General features: G+C 36.8%; 1 protein-coding gene across 3 annotated transcripts in view; it reads left to right on the top strand.

Moving 5' to 3' along the window:
• Nucleotides 1-21,670, top strand: part of Ssh (Protein phosphatase Slingshot) — an 87,600-nt gene that overhangs the window by 41,029 nt on the left and 24,901 nt on the right. For all 3 annotated transcript variants that reach the window (XM_076768638.1, XM_076768639.1, XM_076768640.1), the window contains 2 exons: nucleotides 12,830-13,008; nucleotides 17,351-17,416. In XM_076768638.1, the coding sequence (XP_076624753.1) occupies nucleotides 12,830-13,008; nucleotides 17,351-17,416 (245 nt within the window). The remainder of the gene's footprint in view (nucleotides 1-12,829; nucleotides 13,009-17,350; nucleotides 17,417-21,670) is intronic.

A 21,670-nucleotide genomic window follows, 5' to 3' on the forward strand; every position in this document is an offset into this window, starting at 1 on the left:
ATTTTGGCCTCCAGAATCTCTCATTAAAATTTTTCCCAGGGGTGATCGAATACCCTGTATAATAATTTTCAAATGCAGAAACACGTTTGTGTGAAAAGATGTTGGTTCGCAGAGGTTTAAGGAATCGTATGCTTGAAAGTCCGTTCCATTAGACACCATTCGTGGCGGTGAACGCATAATGTATAACTATGTATATCGAGTGTCACGTGCGCGTGACAGCAGCCGTCAAAGTGTCGCTGAAAACGGGCGTTCGAATTGGAACATTATATGTATGTACTGTCACCGGTCTCTCGCGCACGGCGACCTAAAACTTTCCACGTGGGATCGATCCGAGTCACCGGTGTCGCTGGAACTATCGCAAAGTGGGCTAAAGGCGACCCACATGCGCGGGTCGTCGGCGAACACGATGCATCGAGGTCGTGGCCGATGAGAAACGAGCACTTCCGCCCGAGAGCCGACTTAAGACGACTGGTTTACACGACTAGTTTTTTTTTTTTCATCAATGGATCAGACTTCCTTCTGCAAGATATTTTTTTAATATTTTTGCATTCCTGCTCGTCTTTGTTAAAAAATGCAAATTAAGTCTTGTACTGAAAAACGCGTTTTTTTATGTTCTCATTGGTATTTTTTTTTAGAAAGAACCTATGCAACTTCTTGCATCGGCGTTTCGCATATACAATGGTGGACATAAGTATTGGCACAGTACGCGATTTGGTATAAGAAGGTTAAAAAATATTGAAAATATCTCGTTTACCTACACACAAAGGCAAAATAAAATTAATAAAATGGAGAACATATAAGCAATGAAAATCTGTTGCGACCTTTCTGTAACATTTTCAACGTGTTCTCTAATTTTAAACGAGTTTATCTTGAAAATTTGCTTCATGGTACAATCTTGATTTTATACTTAACAAAATTTCCAATAAATACCTGGTAATACTTATAAGAAGTAATGAGAAAACAATTACCTGTACGAAGTGTGTTACATTACATTACAGATTGATCTACAATCAATAAGTAATTCAGCACGTGGCGATCGATTACCTGATCTACTTTATCAACACAAGTGAGATTTACGATTATGTCTTGTCTTGTTACTCCTGACAAAGTTTATTGGAAATTTTACAAGTGCAGAAGCAGGATTGTACCGAGAAACAAATTTTCACGATAAACGCGTTTAAAATTAGAGAACACGTGGAAAATGGTGCAGAAAGGTCGAAATAAAGTTAACGAATTGTCGATAGAAATTCCAGCATTAATTTCGAAATTGATTTTCTGGAAAAGGCACGTGTGCTCTTTTTTCATCCAATGACTCAATCTCAAGAGCTGTTTTATTTCTGCTAATCGGACCGATTTAGCAGATGGAACAATTGAAGTCCGTTAGGCACTGTTGCAAGCGTCTCGAGAACTCTAATTTCAATATTCGAACGACCCCCTGAACGGAACTGTGCTATCGCGGTACTCGAACGCGCTAAAACGGGTTTTACGATCAGCTTCTGGGCCACCTTCGCGTCCTCTTTTCGCTTCTTTTTCGATTTACCTTGCTAGGCCCGCTGAACTCCGAGGCTCCTCTTCGCCAAAATTTTCTTTCCCGGGTCATTTTTTTATTCTCAAACTTATCTAGTCAGTCGACCGTCTAAAACAATGAGCGAAATTCGTGTAAACGCACTTCAAATTTTACAAATTTTTCCTCTTTTTTGAAAGTAGAAAATTGCTACGTTGTCAGAAAGCTTTGTTTTGTTTATATAGTTTCAATTGTCAACGTTCCTATGTTTCAATTTGTTTAACTTACTTATACAGGGTGTTCGGCCAACGCTGGGGAAAATTTAAGTGGGAGATTCTAGAGGCTAAAATAAGACGAAAATTAAGAATATCAATATCTTGATTGAGGCTTCGTTAAAAAGTTATTAAAAAATTAAATCAAAAAATTTCAAATCATTCTGAAAAAAATATTTTTGGTTACAGAGGTCAATTACAATCACTTTTGGTCAATAGACATACCCTCGAAATCCTAACCACTTTCGAGAAAAAAATTCTTTTTCGAAAATACAATCTGAGGCATGAAATGGTACCTCGAAACTTCATTCATATCTTGAAAACGTCATAACTTCTGAACGGATTGGACGATTTTAATGTTTCAAAATGCAAACAACGCGTATTTTGGTGAAGAATATGTGGATATTCCAAAAATATTCGAAAAGTTATTCCTTGACCCCGCAAAATGAGAAAAACCTCATAAAAGTGACTCAATTTTGAAACAGCCATAACTCCTACAATAGTGAATATATTTCATTGAAATTTTGGGGAGAACTAGTGTTCATGGATACCTACAAAAAAGTATTAAACTATTTTTCTGTACCGCGCCACCCAAAATTAAAAATGAAAAATTAATTTTTAAGAAAAATCGACAGGATGCCTAAATTTTTCGGCGAAAAAGAAAACTTCTTTACACCGTTATTTCCTAGAAATAAATATTATTTATTTATATTCCAAAGAAGTCTGTTAACGTCTATATTTTACTATTTAGTTTTGATTATTTTCTCGAGGTAAAGTGCTCCTGACATAAAATATTCCGTATATCGGTGTTCCTTAGAAATAAACATAATTTTCTGAGAACGTGTAGTGGCTGGTGTTTGCAGGAAACGATCGACGAACGTCTACAAACGGTTTGATGTTTCTCAGTACCGTCGATAAATATATTTTTCCATAAATCTCTGCTTGGCTCGAGACAGCTTTGAATCCTTTCGCCTGGACACCTGCCAAAGACCATTAAAACGATTCTTGCGCGTATCTACGCGATACCGTAAGTTTCAAGTACTTTTTCTGATCCGAGCGTCCGGGTATATCTCCAGAAGTGAACGTACGCATTCAGGACATTGTAAACGGTGTTCGTTCGACTGTCTTCGGGTACCTGTTCACCTTCGTTCGAGCAGAATGTTGTGGATTCGCAAGCAAGTTTCGCAGGTGCGATCGACCACCATACGATCACACGGTATTCGAAATATTTTATTCGACGGGATAGAGACCTTCCACTCCTCAGAGTCCAAATTATTTACTTCGAATTTTGGGAAAAGAATTTTAAAAATGAGATATACTAGGTCGTCCCATATGTTTCGTGCCCAGTTTTGTACTACAACGCAAACCAATATTTTAAATATACATATAATTTCTTTATTATTGATGTTAAAAGTATTTTCCTAACTGCAAAGTATTCCTGAATCTGTTGTCTGAAGACATACCGTGGCAGAATTCGAGTAGAAAATTACATCGCGAAATTTTAACACGTTCACTGCCATGACAGTTTTCCATGTCCAAAGATATCGTCAACATTTGTTCAAACTATAGCGTGAAATATAGAAATATTCGATAATTCGATGGTGAATTTGTTATTTTACAATATTTCAAATTTAAGCAGCGTTATTTACAATTTTGTAAACGATATTGCAACATGTTGTAAGTTCAAAGTGTCGATCACTGGTGACCACCGTGGCAAGGAACGTGTTAATTATCCAAAATTGAATTCTTATTACAAATAGTTTCGGTTAAATTGTGGACAGTGTTCGATGCTCATTTTTCTGCCCGTTCGCCATAGTTATGGACACAGAGGGATTTCCGGTATTTTCTACGAAGGTTTCTCTTATCGATAAAACCGAATCCAGCAGGAATAACGAAATTCGCAAGACGGAGATTACATAAACGATTATATCACGGCGCGTTGGTCACGGTCCGCGACGAAACAACTGGTCCGCGAACTTTAGCGATTCCATTTGCTGACAAAAGGCACGATTTTGCAACCGGGCCGTGTCAAAATGTGCACGCGTTGCCTCCTGATATAATCGTGATTGCTTAACGTGAGACAAAATTATGGCCACGGTTGCGTAAAGACGATTCGCCCCGTAAATCCGATGAAATCTCGCCTCTGTAACCGGGGAAACAGTAAATTATTATTTGACACCGGTTTTCTGCTTTTTGCTTTCGCGAGGGATCGTCGATTGTTGAAGCTGTCCAAAGTACCAACGTACGACAAACATTTATATATTAAGTTAAAGCAAAAATAATTGCGGTTTTTCCAACCAGAAGCTTCAGCGATTAATCTAAGATAAATTGGTTTTGAACTACGTTCATAAAGGGTTAAGTTGACTCTATCAATATATGTTTGCCACTTGTTTCTGCTTGTTGACATTTAGTCATATTTGGTTAGAGAAGTAAAAATGGAAAAATTACAAATTCTGCTCGAAACTGCTCATAATATTAGTAAAGCATTTGGCCAAGGACTGAGCCTACAGCTGAACATTGGTTCCAAAAATTTCGTACTGCTGATAAAAGGCTTGAAGACTAAGAGGGTTGCGAACATCCCTCTGTGATCGACGATGACGAATTAAAGACCATTATCGAAACGGACCCATGCAAAACGTCTCGAGAGGTCGCAGAGGTACTAAATGTTGACCACTCGACGATTATTCGTCATTTATCTCGAAATGGTAAATGCAAAACACTGGATAAATGGGCACCGCACGAGCTAAACGAAAATCAAAGATTTCGTCGGTTTGGAGTTTGCTCAGCTCTGCTTTTAAGAAACACACACGACCCATTTCTTGACCGAATCATAACATGCGATGAAAAGTGGATCTTGTATGATAATCGACAGCGTTCTGCTCAGTGGTTAGACCAAGATGAAAAGCCAAAACATTTTCCAAAAGCAAAATTTTATCAGAAAAAGGTTATGGTCACTGTTTGGTGGTCCAGAAGTGGGATGATGCATTACAATTTTCTCAAACCTGGCGAAACTACCACAGTAGTGAAATATTGCGAGGAAATCCAAAAAATGCATAAAAATTTGAAAAATTTATGCCCAATACTGATCAACCGGAAAGGAGCTATTCTATTGCATGACAACGCTCGACCACGCGTCTCACAAATAACAACTTAATGAATTGGAATACGAAATATTTACTCATCCACTGTACTCACCAGACTCTTCGCCAACAGATTATCATCTATTTCAACATCTGGACAATTTTTTGCGTGAGAAAAACTTGAAAACTCAGGCAACAGCGGAAAACGCATTTGAAGAGTTAATCGGCTCTAGGCCATCAGAATTCTACAATAATGGAATAAACAAACTTGTATTACATTGGCAGAAGTGTATAGAATCGAATGGCTCCTATTTTGATTAAAAAACTTTATTCTAACCTAACGTGTATTGTTTTAAAGTGTATATTTCAAAACCGCAATTATTTTTGCGCCAACCTAATGTAATTAGGGCTTTTATGCACGATGGAATCTAGGAGGACACCTGTGCAACTGGAACGGACATTCTCAGATGATCCGGACCGCATCTTGCAGAACTGGCGTCGTTTCACCGATCCGTTTATTAGCCTGATAAAAACTCGTTAGTCGAGTCGTGGTCAGATTGTACGTAAAGCTCGAGATAGAAAGAAGTCTACTTTAAAACAGGTTGCGCGTTGAATTGACGGACGAACAACGCTTAGCTACTTTATAGTATCCGTTCTACCAATGAGAATTCTCCTGGATATTATTTTATACCCGGATGAATGTCGTAAACTGGTAGTTTTTTAATTGCCCCATAGAGTCTGATAGAAACTAGGGTAATACGTTCCGATTGACAAAACGTCTCATCATTGTATTATACAACAAATACAGTTCCTACCACTGGTGCACTATAATAGCGATTTCCTATAAATGACAGGAACTCGTTTCTTATGAATTTTCTCCAGTTATTTTTAACAAATGTTTATTACAACTGTGTTACTTTAGTTTACGGAGTAGTTATTTTTTAATATTAATTTTTAATTGCAATAACAATACCGATAGAGAGGTATAATATGAATAATATAAAGTAATGTCAGCAATAATACGCGATGTCAGGTACGTCGTTGAGGTATATTTTAAATAACTATGGTCCTAATACAAATTCTTGGGGAACACCTACTCTAATCTCCTTTTTGTTAGACATTGTTAGGGCGAGAACCAGTGTTTTCAACGTTGCACGATCGTTGACAAGTTTTGTTTTTAATTTATTCAAACGTAAACCCTTAAACATTTAAATGGTTGAAAAATTGGATTTATACCAGTTTCAAAAACAACAATTCATAAGAAACAGGTGTTTTATTTTTATTTAGTGAAGCGAATCGCCATTACAGTATACGAATACGATCTCTTTTTTCCTACCAAAGCTCTCGGAAGACAGCTTTTAATATTTTCACTGGATGCGTTAATCGTATCGACTCGTATGTAAGTCATTATACAATACCGTTATATGTACGCCACCATGCCTGGGAACATGATTCAACAACACTTTTACGTATGCGCGCTGTAACGAGCCCAATTTTTCTCACGATCGAGAAAATAATCGGAGGTCAATAAAACCCGAAGCAGAGACGGCAAAGTATTAATTGGGAAAACAGATTTGGTTCGCGTACCGAAAACAATTCTACGGGCTGTGCTTCCGTTCGACAACTTTCACTGTGCAATTTAAAGGTTGAAAGAACAAAAGACCCTTGTAGAAAGGGATAGAATTTAGTAATGGGGTCTATTTGTAGGCAGACCTAAAGAGAAAGTAAGTACAAAGAGGTTACCACAGTCGTCGACATTAAGGCGTTATTAGAGGGACGCGAGAGGTCTGGTCTACTAGAAAACGAATTAACCATAATTAAGTCCGGCGACAGTAGGTTAAAACATGGCTATACTCACCTAAGCTAGTGTCACGACATCCGATAAACTTGCCCTACTTTCGAAAGAGTTAACAGAACGCTTTGTAAGCATGAAACTGATTCGGCATGAGTAAACTCGACACCTTTTAATACCAGGAATAATGCTTTCGAGACTACCTTTCGGTTTCTTTGTACGCCTTTCAATCAATTTTTAAAATGTCATTTCTTTCTGGCGTACATTTAAACAAAGGAGACGCCCCCGCTCGCAAACGGGGGAAAAGATGCGTTTTATAGAATGCTTAAAAAATGTTGAGATGTCGTCCATTGTAATTTAAACGTTTAAAGCATTAAGACAGTTTTATATTTTATCTTCATTTCGTTTCTTACCGAAAATGATGATTTCTGTTTGAAATTTATTATGGATCGTTTGAAACCTACCATGGATCACTCGAAAGCCGTGGTGGGTCACTACAAATCTATGGTGGGTCACTACAAATCCATAGTAAGGCGCTCCAAATCCACAGTGTGGCGCTCTAAATCCATAGTGGGCCACCCCCAATCCATAGTGGACCACCCCCAATCCATAGTGAACCATTTTGTACTCGTTGTAGGTTGTTTGAAATCAGTCGTGGGCCACTCTAGACTCACCATGGATCCGACGTTAATTTCTAGCATTGCTGCTAATACGAATTTCGAACGGGCAGCGATATCTCCTGTTTGTAAATCGAAAGCCGACGGGGATGTCTGCGGTGAACCAATATTCGCGAATATCTCTTTCTCGTGTTGCCAGTAATTGGATCACCCTGAGAAAGTTCATCGCCTTTCGGGTTCGCGTCCGAACTTGGCAACAATTTTGCAAACATTCATAAAGCTTTGTGTATATTAATTTTTCCGTCTATAGAAACGAAGAAAACTTCTTATTCTGATCAATGGTGTCGTCTGTATCGCTAAAAATTCCAAGGAAAAAATTTGTACGTTTCGGCTTATTCTCTGTGTATAGTTTCTAGTTAGAAATCTAATTTTTGTCGGAACTTTAAACGTTAATAACTGTTTAACGAAGCCTTCATCAACAAATTGGTATTCTTGATTTTCATCATATTTTGGCCTCTAGAATTCCCCATTAAAATTTTTCCCAGGGGTGGCTGAACACCCTGTATAATGAGAATACGGTTTAGAATAAAGTTGGCTGGTTAAAAATGCAATTAACGTCTCTGTTGGTGAGAAAACTAAACAACTTTCCGAACAACCTAATATAGATTAGAAATAAAAGAAAGTGACAAGGAACAAACATGGCGTTTGACAGATATTCTCATTCGACATCCTAAAAGTGCTTTTGGATAACTCTGTACAAAGAGGGTTCAGCGTGAAATAATCCATAAGCCTGATTTCCCGTGTGTGTTCGCGATGAGGAAAGTGTTGTTAAAGTCGCGAGTTTCCACGAGATTCGATGCAACCTAGAAACGTCGAAACGTGATCTCGGTTTTCGTTGTGAAATTGCTACGGGTTCAATGCGTGCCCTCTATACGAACAAGCATCGTCGATCCACACATGAACGTCCGTTCGATCGTGATGTTAGGGCGCTGGTTGGCGCGCGTAGGACTCGTTTGCAGCGAGCAACGAAGCGATTGTGTGAATTTATTATCGATCTAGGTAGAAAGGGAAACAGAAAGACTGTTCGAAGAACCTTTTGGCTCGCTACTCCCCCTTTCCATGACAATTCGCTTTCGTTTCACGACATCATATCGATAACACACACGTACAAATGCGCTCGCGCGCGCGCGGAATCCACACATCGTCGATCGCGAAACACTTTCACGGTGACCTTTCGCGATTCCTTCGTGGGATCCTTGTGACTCGGGGAATTGAACGATCTAGGCGAGCTTCCTTTTGATCATGGTTCAGATATCGAAGCTTTACACCACGGAGCATAACTGCAGTACCACCCGAACGCAACAAAATCAATTGTGTGCTAGCAGAAACGTGTAGTATTAAATCTTGTAAATTTGATTGCGCAAGTTATTCGCCAAAAATTCTCCAAGAAAGTGTAAAAAAAATGCAATTTACGCTAGAAGACCCCCCTAACACTAGAATTACCGACAGATAAAATGAAGCTATTTCTACCAAAACGGTCAAAATGTAGTCAAAACAGTGAAAATATTGTTATATTTACTGATTTACTACTTTCTCACAAAATTATATTTATTATAATAATATTATAATAATTATAACTATATTAATATTATTAGTATATAACTATACTAATAACAATAATTGTGATAAAGAATATTTGGTAACAAAAATAGTAATATAAATTTCCATTAAAGTAAATATAAGAAGTATAATATAATATAATAATAATCGGAACGAATTCGGGTTCTGTAAACAGATTATAGGACCCTTTTACATTTCGATAAATACTAGTCATTTTTACTGATATTAGTATAAGTAGCCATGATACAAACTTATTTTGGTTTTTAATAAATAATACCAAGAATGAAATTCAATATAACTCCTTTAGTTAGATCTACAAAAGTCATTGCAACATTACAGTAAAAAAAAAATGTAACACGAAATAGGAATTTTCAAATAAAATTGTAAAACCAGTCATTTTGACTGGTGTGGTAGTTGTCAGAATCCATTATGGTTTCCAAATTTGGCGAAAACTCTTTCGGATCTTCTTGCGCCCCCTTAATAGGTCGACGTTTTGCAAACTCACGGAGCCCCTGTCGTTACCTGAGGAACATGAAAAAGACTGGAGACGAGTTGAAGTAGCTGGGCAAATGCGACCTTAGGTAACTCGTCTCACGTTAATCTTGGCTCGCCCTCTTCAAGGCCGTACGTACGCACGAAGAGGTACTGAAGATATTCGTGTACGAGACGACGTTGTAGGTACACTTTCGAGTGCCGTCTGAGTGCAGAAGAAACGTCTGGAGATTTTATCGTCTACCAAATTGCAGATCTCCTGCTTCGAACGATGTTGGACTTTCCGTTTCGATGTCCACGATAGTCTTGACACTCGATAATAACAAACGAGTCAAAGAAGCATTTGTACACCTAGTAGTATTTTTAATACTTTACCGACCGGTAGCCTATTAATCGGCTTTTCGCAGCCAATGCTTACCGACTGGTAACTTGTGAAAATGAAAAATGTTATTAGATTTAATTACCCTATAATAACAGAAAGCGAACAATATAGTAAGCACTTTGACAAGGTTTTATTTGATATTTCTATAGATAAATACAGTCAGTTAAACATGCAAAAAAGGTTGTAAGAAATTATTAAACTAAAGGGAGGATCACTAATTAAAAAACTATAGTTAATAAATTTGTATGTACAGAGACTTTTTTGACTACATTTTTGTTACGTTTGTACTGTCATCCATAATATTCCGTTAATAAATGGATGTATGTCCTTTTGCTTCTCACTAATAATATATGTTATGTTTCTGAATATAACTGTAGAAATAGGGTCAACCGCTACCGGTCGATAAAGTGTTAAAATACTTGTGTCTCGATCGTTAAACCAGTTTGATGTGCTCAAAAAATTCTGTAGGGTCGATAGCGTAGAATCAAATCGCTACTCGGTCGGTAAAGTGTCGAGAACTTTGGATAATTTATTTTTCCTCATTTTTACTGCAGGTTCTTTTGTTTTCGATGCGCATGGCCGTCATTATAGTCCTGCGACACTCGATTAAACGCAGTGGTACGTTTCTTTTAACATCGTTTGCTGTATTGCTAATTAATGTATCCTGCGTTTCTACAAATAGTTATTTAACGAGGCTCGGATAAATGTTCACTACGGGAATATTTTATTTTTCGAAAAATAATACAAATGCTCGTCTGCGTCGAATAAAGAACATGTTTTAGAAAGTAGAGTATACGCTTTGTTTTTTGCGCTTGGACAGCTCCTTTTAAATGAAATTCAGCGACCTGTGACTTCATGTCATTCAAGGTAAAAGCAATTATGCTAGTTTGCACGAGATACTCGCGATGATTTTTTTTTTTATACAACTAGCATAATTGGTATAATTTATGGATTGACCGAGAATGATTTCGTTTTGTAAAATTTATAAACTTGTAATATTAATTTAAACACAAAATTAAATTCTATAAATGTTTGTCTAAAATAATTTTAAGAGTTCGTCAAATTCAAACAAAAAAATAACGATACATACACAAATTTTGTCCACATTAAAGTTGAGAGCAACCAAAACAGTGTTGGATTTTTAACTTAACGAACGTTTGAATATACTTGAAAATATTCTAATTTCATTGTGTCTTTGTATCCTCATGTACCAACGTCAATAAATGCAGTTTCCTTATCGAAGAATCTTAACAGTATCAGGAAATGATAAAAAAAATTATTACTGTTGGACTCGCAGACCGAGAAATTTATTCAGTTTCGATAAAAAAGTCGGTGGTTAATTAACAAAACGGTGTAGTACTTATGTGCACAACTTTTTTTTACTTTCATGCTTCGCGTAATTCTGGAACGACTTTTAACGAGTTTCAGAAACATACTTGGGATCCAAAGGTGTAAAACTCGAAAAGTTGCAGGGCGGTTTTAGTTTTCGACCTATAGTAAGGAGCATAACTGAACCAACAATCACAAGTTTTATATAAATCATTATTTATTGCTAAGAATATAGGAGAATATTAAAAAACAAACATTATAGTTATCTTTGTCATAGTTAAAGGTAATATAAACAACTGTTTCAGTAATTAATGTCTTCTCGTTTAGCAATGAAAAAAAGAATAGATTGACTTAGTTTTGCAGCAGTTCGTAAAATTGTTCTAAAAAAATTATTTTCGATTGCAGGAGTCAATTACAATCATTTTTGGTCAATACACATACCCCCGAAATCCTAATCATTTTCAAGAAAAAAATTCATTACGTAAAATATAATGTCTGACCATAACTGTTTGTTACCCTGAAAATTAAAAATTTTCAAATCATTCTGAAAAAATTATTTTCGGTTGTAAGGTCAATTTCAATTATTTTTGGTGAATATACATACCCCCGAAATCCTAACCATTTTCAAGAAAAAAATTCATTACTGAAAATATGTCTGACCATAACTGTCTGTTACCCTGAAAATTAGAAATTTTCAAATTATTCTGAAAAAATTATTTTCGGTTGCAAGGTCAATTTCAATTATTTTTGGTCAATACACATACCCCCAAAATCTTACGTTCTATCGAGAAAAAAATTCTTTACTGATAATATACTGTGTGGAAATGTTTCTATAACTTTTAACGAAGCCTCAATCAATAAATTAGTATCCTTGATTTTTCGTCTTATTTTAGCCTCTAGAATCTCCCGTTAAAATTTTTCCCAGAGATGGCCGAACATAAAAAATACAGAGATAATTAAAAAAGTATTTACCAAAAGATGTAATAATACCACTCACGCTTTTTCATTACAAAAATTGAGAGGTATAGTAATTTACAATTTGTACGATACACACTAGCTTCTAATTAGACGCAAAAATCAACCGATTCTTTTAACTGTATACACGCGACTGAACGATCCACAGGACATTGGCCATGTACTATGGCAATGTCCCACATTTAAAGAACACAGATCAAAGTTTATCAAACATTTGCAAAAACTACATCTTTATCTTCCGCTCTCACGTAATATTCTACTCTCCAGATCTACGTCCGAGATATGTAAACTGACCTACTCGTTTCTGAATTACTGTGACTTAAAGATTTAAGAAAAGACTTCATCTTTAAACTGTTTGTTTAGCAAGCACACGAATGTTTATAATTTTTATTGTATTATGTGAAGTATTATAATGTATTGAAATGCTTGTACAGCACTGCAAAATAATCTTTTTCTTGAGATTCAAATTGCATTAATAAAAAAAAAAAAACAAAACACGCGACTGAAACATGATCGTTGTTTATTCTATCTCTACTATTGTTTACGTACACTTTAAAGATATCGCTATTATCCGGTATTAGGTGGCATCTGGTTTTAGAAGAATTTTATCAGACTTAATGTTTATTCTTTTATACTCTTAATAGTAAATAATGATTTATACAAAACTTGTGGTTCCGTTATGCACCTTACGAGAAACAACAAAATAAATTCACGTAGGTTTTCTATTTCCTTTCTTTCCTTTTCTAACTCTGTATTCTGATTTCAGGCGGTGAAACTCGAGTCGGTGCATCAAGGGAGGACGCGATATTTGGTGGTCGTGTCCTGTACGGGGAGGCAAGATGCCGAGGAGAGTTGCCTTCTTGGTATCGATTGTCACGACAGGGCGACCGTAGGTCTGGTACTTCGGGTTCTAGCCGACACTGCCATTACTCTCGACGGCGACGGGTACGTTGACTGTTTTCAGTTACTTTCCAGAAACATAAAACTTGGTAATTTTGTTCGGAGAATGCATGGTTTGTGTATTGCTACATACGTACGCTGTGAATCATATTTAGATAGCGCGCTATGCGAAAGCTGGATTCGGTGCAACCACCTGTAAAGGTTGGGCATATGACTAACGTTGTTGGAACTCGGGGTTCTCTGGAGTCTACTCCGGGCGTATAATAGGAATGCAAATCGCCGTTAGCGATGCACTGACCGATTCTTGCGGACGCTCCGGACGAAACGAACCAGTCGACAAACGGTATGACCCTAGTCGATGGCTCCGCGACTGCAGGCACGACCTTCCACCGTGACCTTGGGGAGGCTCACCTGTCAAGTAGGCTTGTTCTAACGTGGCCGTACTGCAAACGCGCTCCATTTCCCTACGCCCGTATGCCCGAGCAAAAGAGAGTGGCGGCGACCTTCGTGTTCACCTTTACACGGTAGCCAAATGCGTTTCTCGATCTGAAACTCCAATGTACCGTTTACGAGCAACGTTTCGTTCGCGTGCTTTTCGAGCAAAGCACGTCCACACCTAAGTCGAACGCGAACGAACGCAAATTTAACAGTGTCTTAAAGTTTGAAATAATACAACTTGTTAGTAAAGTTTCTCGTTAAGTAATTTTAGAACAGAAATTACAGTGGCCGTTTCATAAAACAATAAGTGCAAAGTTTTGGTAATTCGACGTCTCGATCGACGATTGATTTTTGATAAAAAATTAAGATCATTGTTATATTTTTAAAGAGAAATTGCCATGAATCGGTTGTCACAATATTTGAAATTATTCGACGATACGTAACGCTAAGACCTCGCATTTGAAACGTAAACAAATGAACGTAAATTATTACAAATACTTATTTATTCAACTTCAGAACTTAACACACAAAATAAAAGGAAAATTTATACAAAATTTATACAAAATGTGTAGAAATCTACAAAGAAGTTCTCTAATTAAAGTTACACATAAGACTTTATTATAAAGAATAGAACTTTGCGTTTCAGAAGGTGGAATGCAGTTGGAACATTTAATTTAATTACTAATTACGTGCACCTTTTTAACATGCGTGTTTTCAGTTTGGTTTTCTATATACTTTTGTTTTATTTTGTCTGTTGAGTCCTGAAGTTGAATATATTTTTATATTATTAATAAAGCATTCGTAATGTTTACGTTCATTTGTTTACGTCTAAATACGAGGCCATTGTGTTATCAAACGCGAACGAACACGAATTGAACAGTGTCTTAAAGTTTGCAATAATAAAACTTGTTACTAAATTTTCTCGTTGAGTAATTTTAGAACAGAAATTATAGTGGTGTTTCATAAAACAATAAGTGCAAAGTTTTGGTAATTGGACGTCTCGATCTTTACGAAAGATGATTCTATACGAAACTTCGTCCATACAGAAGCCACAGCCGAATTTGCTTAATTGTAAATAATAGTTTTCAATATTTAAAGTAACAGAACTCATAAATATTATTCTTTGGAAACTTATGTCGAAATTAATTAATGACGATTTCAAATAACTTATAAATAATATATTGTATAAAACACTGTTTCAGATAAAAGTTGTATGGTTTCTAGAGGGACATACATATATTCTAATTGTAAAAGAAAAACTGTATTTTAATCTAACCGTCAACGTGACAAGTCTCGGGAAAAATATGTGCAATCAATTTCCGCAGATCGAGACCGGATTGATTTGTCTCTATGTTTTTGCTCGGCGCAGAGAGGTCCCGAGTGGAGGAGAAAGTACGGAACTCTCTGAAATTCAAATTAGTCGGATAAATAAATCGGAAATCAATCTTAAAATCACACGATCAAATCGAATCTGAGCTCCGAAGCTAACTAAAACTATCCTTGGAAAGCAGATTTCGCTTTCCATCCTATAACAATAAAACTGCCAGGACTCGGGACTTTTCAAACGAGTTTACGATACGATCGCCTGGTACGCTTTATTTTTTTTAACAGCAGCTGCCGGAAGTATTCACGTTTCGGTCACCTAATTGCTCGAAGGATTAAAGCTCCGGATGTTGCATTTTATTGTCGTTGAATTTCTGCGCGTCTATCCGTCATCCCAATCTCGAATCACTTTGTCAGTAACTAATTTCATCAAGATTATTATAAAAATTTCATTCAAATAAGATTTATGTTTATCATTTTTGTTATATTAATAAAAGTCGGAAATATGGTCGAAAATTTTATAAAACAGAATGTCCATTGCGTTGGCATATATTCACTAGTGTTTAACATAATTCTTCGTAAATAGTCTGATTTAGACTTAAAGTATTGCTTCTTTCTTTTTTGGTAAAACTTTTTCACTGTATATAAAATATAAAAATACATAAATTGTCGTATCATTTCTTCCAGTATTGTATACAGGATATTTTCTATTTACCGGTTTTAATTTTACCACATTATCGACCGGTAGCCTATCAATCTTACCGATTGATAACCTATTAATCGGTTGTTCTGAAAATGAAAAATATTATTAGATTGAATTAATTAAAATGTTATTAGATTTAATTTAATTTGAACGATATGGGAAAAATTGTAATGGGAGATTCTAGAGGCCAAAATAAGACGAAAATCAAGAATACCAATTTGTCAATGAAGGCGTCGTTAAAAAATTATTAACGTTTAAATTTCCGCCAGTAATGAATTTTTTTCTCGAAAATGCGCAGGATTTCGGGGGTATGTCTGTTGACCAAAAATGATTGTAATCTACCCCCGCATCCGAAAATAATTTTTCCAGAATGATTTGAAACTTTTTGAAATTTCAGGGGAATCGTAATGTCAGGGTCAGACATTGTATTTTCGGTAAAGAATTTTTTTCTCGAAAGTGAGTAGGATTTTTGGGGTATGTGTATTGACCAAAAATGATTGTAATTGACCCCCACAACCAAAAATAATTTTTTCAGAATGATTTGAAATTTCTTAACTAAATTTGTTAATAACGTTTTAACGAAGCCTCAATCGCGAAATTGATATTCTTGATTTTCATCTCATTTTGGCGTCTAGAATCTCCCATTAAAATTTTTCCCAGGTGTGGCCGAACACCCTGTATACTTGATACAAAACTTGTTTGATTTCTTCAACGACATTTTCAAATTGTACAACTACTAATATGCCTGGAAATTGTTGTATTATTTTATTTCTTATTAGGTTCGGTTTTTTTGTATCGAACACGATCGAGCACAGTCAAGAAAATTTCGATCTAGATCGGTAAAGTGTTAATATCGTTGTACCGGTATTGGTACAATTCGGTTTCGTCGGAGTAATAGGAGAAATCTGACGACGGAATTGTTTTTGGGAAATGAGCGTCGAACTTGTGCCTATTGGTAACCTGTAGCTCGAGGTTCGCGTGGCCGGCGGTTTTCCACAAGTTGGGACTTTTACATAATGCGTAATTAACGGTTATACTAGATGTGCAGTGCGTGTCGTAACGCGCTGCAAGCGAGGAGTTGCGTTACCGTTGTAATTTCGTGCCGGGAGTTGGGAGTTTGCTCGTCCGCGTGACAATCGTCGGTGCTTCGAACAGCGAAATTGAGATTTTGAATAATCGTCGGTTGCCAGAGACACGGAATAAACAAGCAGCCTCTGCCAAAGGATTGCCGGAGAGCAGAGGCGTTCCCTAGGTTACTTACCGCCATCTTAAATTCCCCTTCTACCTGATGCCAAAAGATTATTTTCGCTCGATTACAACTTATTTTTACTCCTCGATTCTGTGAGGGAAGAAAACATTCTAGACAAATTTTTTAAAAAGAAAATATTGCATTAATAGTGTTCGTGGAATTAAAAAATTATAAAAAAGTACCTAATGTGGTTGCTGGTAATATCTTCCAAAGTAAACGCGTAACAGTTTTAAATTAAGAAATTAATTCGTAACCCCTAGCGTTAATTTAATTGCAAGTAATTTTTCAAATGTACACCATTTAATTTTATTTAAATTTTTAACTTGGAGGGGAAACGATGTATTCAGACTGTGCACCGTTCGATGTCATGTAATTTCTTGTAACGATAAATATTAAGTTACGTTTGCCCAGAAAACAAAAGTTCGATCTCGTAAAAAATCGATGTTGCAATATTTTCTGTACATTTCTTTCCGAGTGCAGAGCATCCCTGAATGGTCGAAAGGCTAGGCGTGCTCGAAAATAGCATCGAGCCGAGTACAACGGGGAAGTTGATTCCTTACGGTTAGCAATAAAATAGCTCGTCGATACAATAGGTTGGCCACCCTATATAAGACGATACTCGAACGTTCCAAGTGGTTCGAACTTTTAATTTCTTTGTCTCTTTTTCGTTGCAGAGGCTTCAGCGTCAGCGTTTGCGGCCGACAGCACATCTTCAAGCCGGTGTCGGTGCAGGCGATGTGGTAAGTCACGTTGTAAAATAAAAATAGTCGCTACATCAACTTCGGAACGCATTAACAAACATGGCTGACGCTCCAGGCACTTGTTACGAACGATAATAGATCAATATCGAGACCCAGCGACAGTGATTATACCCTAATTATCGTTCCTCAAAGTGTTTTAAACGTTTCTTTACCAGTATCTTCGCAAACGTTTGCTGCAGGTCCGGCATTTTGCTTAGAATACGATTTACTTTTGAATTAGGAAAATTAGATGCAGGGTATTCCATTGGAAAAATTGTAAGTAATATTCACGTTGTAAAATAAAAATAGTCGCTACATCGATTTCAGAACACATTAACAAACATGGCTGACGCTTCAGGCACTCGTTACGAACGATAGTAGATTAACACTAGAACTACTGAAGTGGTCATAATGACCCATTTGTAATTTCTAACAAAAATTGTAAAAAATTTATTCGACTGAACTTTTGAAAATTTACTGTAGTTTTCTATAAGAGAATGAATAAACATTTATTTCCATTGCACTATACATTTCTCCAAGTATCTATCGTTTTAATTTCTTTGGTACAAATAAATACACCATAATTATTGGTACTTCTAGTGTTAATATTGAGACCTAGCGACAGTGATTATACCCAAACTATCGTTCCTCGAAGTGTTTCAAACGTTTCTTTACCAGTATCATCGCAAACGTCTGCTATAGGTCCATGCATTTCGCTTAGAGTTCGATTTACTTTTGAATTAGGAAAGTTAGATGTAGGGGATTCCATTGAAAAAATTGCAAATAACATTTACAGGTAAAATGGGATGTAACTTTTTGGAAACATTTTATATGCAGTTGTCGAATTGTTTACTAAATTACTTTAATCTTGAAACGTCGCGGGGCTGTTGACACGTTATCGTTTCATAGCGATTTATGCAACCGGTCGCATATAGGTTATCAAATTTAGGTTAAGCGTTTCAGAATGCGCAAGTTGCTCAATCATGTGACTGGCAGTAGAATGATTCTCCACCGTACGATGATCGGTGCGAATAAATGTAGCGAGAAAATGTTCTTAAAAGTGTAAAAAAATTTAAATGTTACTAATCGAAACTTGAAAGATAGTAGAACTAAAGTTTAAATAAAACTACTGGAATTTCGGGTGGGTCGATCTGTTACAATATTAATTTATTAAAATTCGACAAACGTTAATATTCGTCGAAGTATCGGTGGAATTAAAACGAAGTAGAATACGTTCGAAGTAATTGCTTCCAACGAGAAAACTAGTAATTGCAAGTTGTCTAGTTCAGTCTGCGGACTAAATTAATGCCCCCTTTTTTTCTCAGGAGCTCGCGCGTCTTTAAATCCGTTTCTCCGGCGCAGAATCCGGTACGCGTGATTTATGAAGCGTACGAAACTCGAAATTTCCTATCAAATTACCACTTTCTTTCCGTACTGTTGCTTCATTACTCGTCGCGTTACCTAACGCACCGAGAACATTACGAATCGACGTACAGCGACAGCAGTGAAAGTAACCGGAGAACGTGAAATATACACATCCCAGCGTGGCCACCTGCACTTGAAGCTCCAGTCTCCTCGTCGGTGATCGTTAATTACTCGTAGAGATATCCTAGAGGTGGCGGGATAATTATTTATATACATCGTCGATACAATAAGCAGCTTTCGATTCGTTGAAGAGATCCGTAAACTGTTTCTAAGCGTCAGACAAAATTATAAAACACCTTTAGGATTACTGGAACAACGACATAGGAAGGATTAACCCTCTAATGTGTATGATTTAATTATAAATAATTTTTCGAACGTACATTTAATTTTGTTTAAATTCGTTCGTACACGCAATGCTCAAGAAAAAGAATATCTCGTCGAATTTTAAAATGTGTTTTTAATATATTACCACTCAGACAAGGGGCGAAGGGAAGCATAGAAATTATTTGTACGATTCACAACGTTTTTTGTACAAGATATTTCGAACCCAACAGTGTTTTTAATACGGTGTCGAATCAGGATTTAGATTATTCTATTGCGTCGGAAAAATAGAAAATGGCGGGCGTATAATATCGAAGATGAAATTTTGGGTGTCGCAAATGTCCGATCTGTGATGTGATTGGGTAGAAGGGAATAATGGAACGTTGCAGAATCTGTTGGGGGTGGAAGCAACGTTTCAGGGTTACATAGCACAATTCGGTATAGTGACCATTCGTCGCGCCGCGCCCATAAATGGCGCGAGCGGTGGTCCATGGTCGCAAGCAACCAACCCCACCACATTGACGGTCGAGTCGACCGAGGCTTCTCCAAAAATAGGACGACGACAACGTCAACGACGATAGACCGACAGAGTTCTCGGTGCCGTAACGATAAGGTAAAAGACCCAATACTTGGACGTGTAAGGCGCGGACCAAACGCCATTGAATTTTTCCGTTGTACAGTGCAAATCAAATTCTATTAACACTAAACGTACCGGTACTTTACGCATACCTGTTCTTACCGTAAGGGGTCATTTGACCCCTTATGAAATAAACGTTGATTTTTAGAAAGAAATTCTTAATTTATTAAAGGAAATAATTCGCAACATAACTTCTGATTTCTAATAAAATAATCTTATTTTATAATTTTCACATGATGAAAAATCCAATTAAAAAAGCATCTATCTTTTGGTTATTCCGGGTTCGTACGTTAGTCCTTCAGTTTCTTCATAAAACTCATTAAGAATGCTCGAGTCTTCTTCCTTGGCCAATTTTCGCTGTTGGAATGGCGTAGAAGCCTGTTCTTCAACGGCGATAATTCTCTATCTGTCCATGCGCTCAGCAAACAATTTTGTTTCCGTATATGTATATGCATGTTAAAGATGCAAGCAGCCAGGAATGCAGCAATCTCAATAGTTTTTGCTCCATAGTGCAAACGTTTTGGTGCCAAATTCCATAGACAAGAGTTAAAACTTTCATTATTATTTTACGCATGTCCTTCAGTGCATCTTTCCAGCAGATCATGAGATGTTAACTGTTCATGTAACGGACGAATTGCTTTTATAAGATTGTCATTTAACAGAGAAAGCTGACTAAATGATTCAAGTTCACCCTTTGCTTCCACACATCACCATTTCCATCAACTTTCTTCTTCCTTAGGACAGCTGCGATGGAATGGATTATTATCAGTAGAGGACATATGATAAAATGTTGACCACGCTGCTTTTTTCCAAGTTCACAAATTCATTGAGAGCGTTTACTATTAATGGCTATCAAACAAATACTAAACAATGTAGCGTCTTCAAACTTGAAACTTGAGCTTTGTGAGGGTGGTACTTTCGACCATAGTTATTTTTTTTAAACAAGAACCGTCATCTATACCTCAGACCAGGTTCTTCCGGGGACCACCCTCGTACTATAATAATCTACTGTAATTTTATTTAAACCCCAAATAATAGAATCGGAGCAACGTTGTCGAAGGATTGTCAGTATCAGATGCGTCAACGACCGTCGAAAGCGAACGTGTTTAGAGAGGAAGCGCAGGAACAAACGGGACTGTCGAATGTAATTAGACGCAGAACAATTTGTATGAGAAAATTGGGATGTGTTTTCACTGACGTTAAAAGTATCCACGGAGCGGAAGAGGAGCAGGCAAGAAAGTTCCTCATCGTCCGGTCGTGCATAAGACAATTGCGATGCCGACCAATTAAGCCACGGCCCACGCTTCATTTTCCCTTCCATTCAACTCGAGCCTCTTCCGCATCGATACCATCTCGGTTGTCCTTCGATTCTTTTTTTTTTTCTTTTTCTTTTTCGAGCATTGTGTCCCAAGCGACAGCCAACTTTGCCCTGTGAACGTGCATTTTTCATACAGCAAACTATAGTGGACGCTCGCTAACGTTTGCTACTTTTTCTCTCGATATTGTTCCAATTCCTAGAATGTTTCGTCCATGCTATCTCTACGAATGAATCACCAAAATGACATTTTTATATTTTATAATTTATAACTATGAAATTATTTTAAAATTGCTGAGCATTCTCCAGTGGAAATGATACCAAACAAGGCCATATTTGCTCTCACGATAAAGTTTCCAAACTTTGAACATCAAATTTATTTATTGGAAATAGGTGTTGGAATAAAAAAACAATTTGATCGATGTAACTTTTAACTAAGCTTTATTAGAAACACTTGGAGGGCACGTCTGCAGGGTTTGAAAGAAACATACAGCATGAGAAAGATCAGTGACGAAAAATTCGTCCTGTACCGTTAGACCCAATTGGTCCTATTCTT

The sequence above is a fragment of the Colletes latitarsis genome, chromosome 7 (assembly GCF_051014445.1).
Source record: "Colletes latitarsis isolate SP2378_abdomen chromosome 7, iyColLati1, whole genome shotgun sequence".
In the NCBI taxonomy this organism is placed as follows: Eukaryota; Metazoa; Arthropoda; class Insecta; order Hymenoptera; family Colletidae; genus Colletes; species Colletes latitarsis.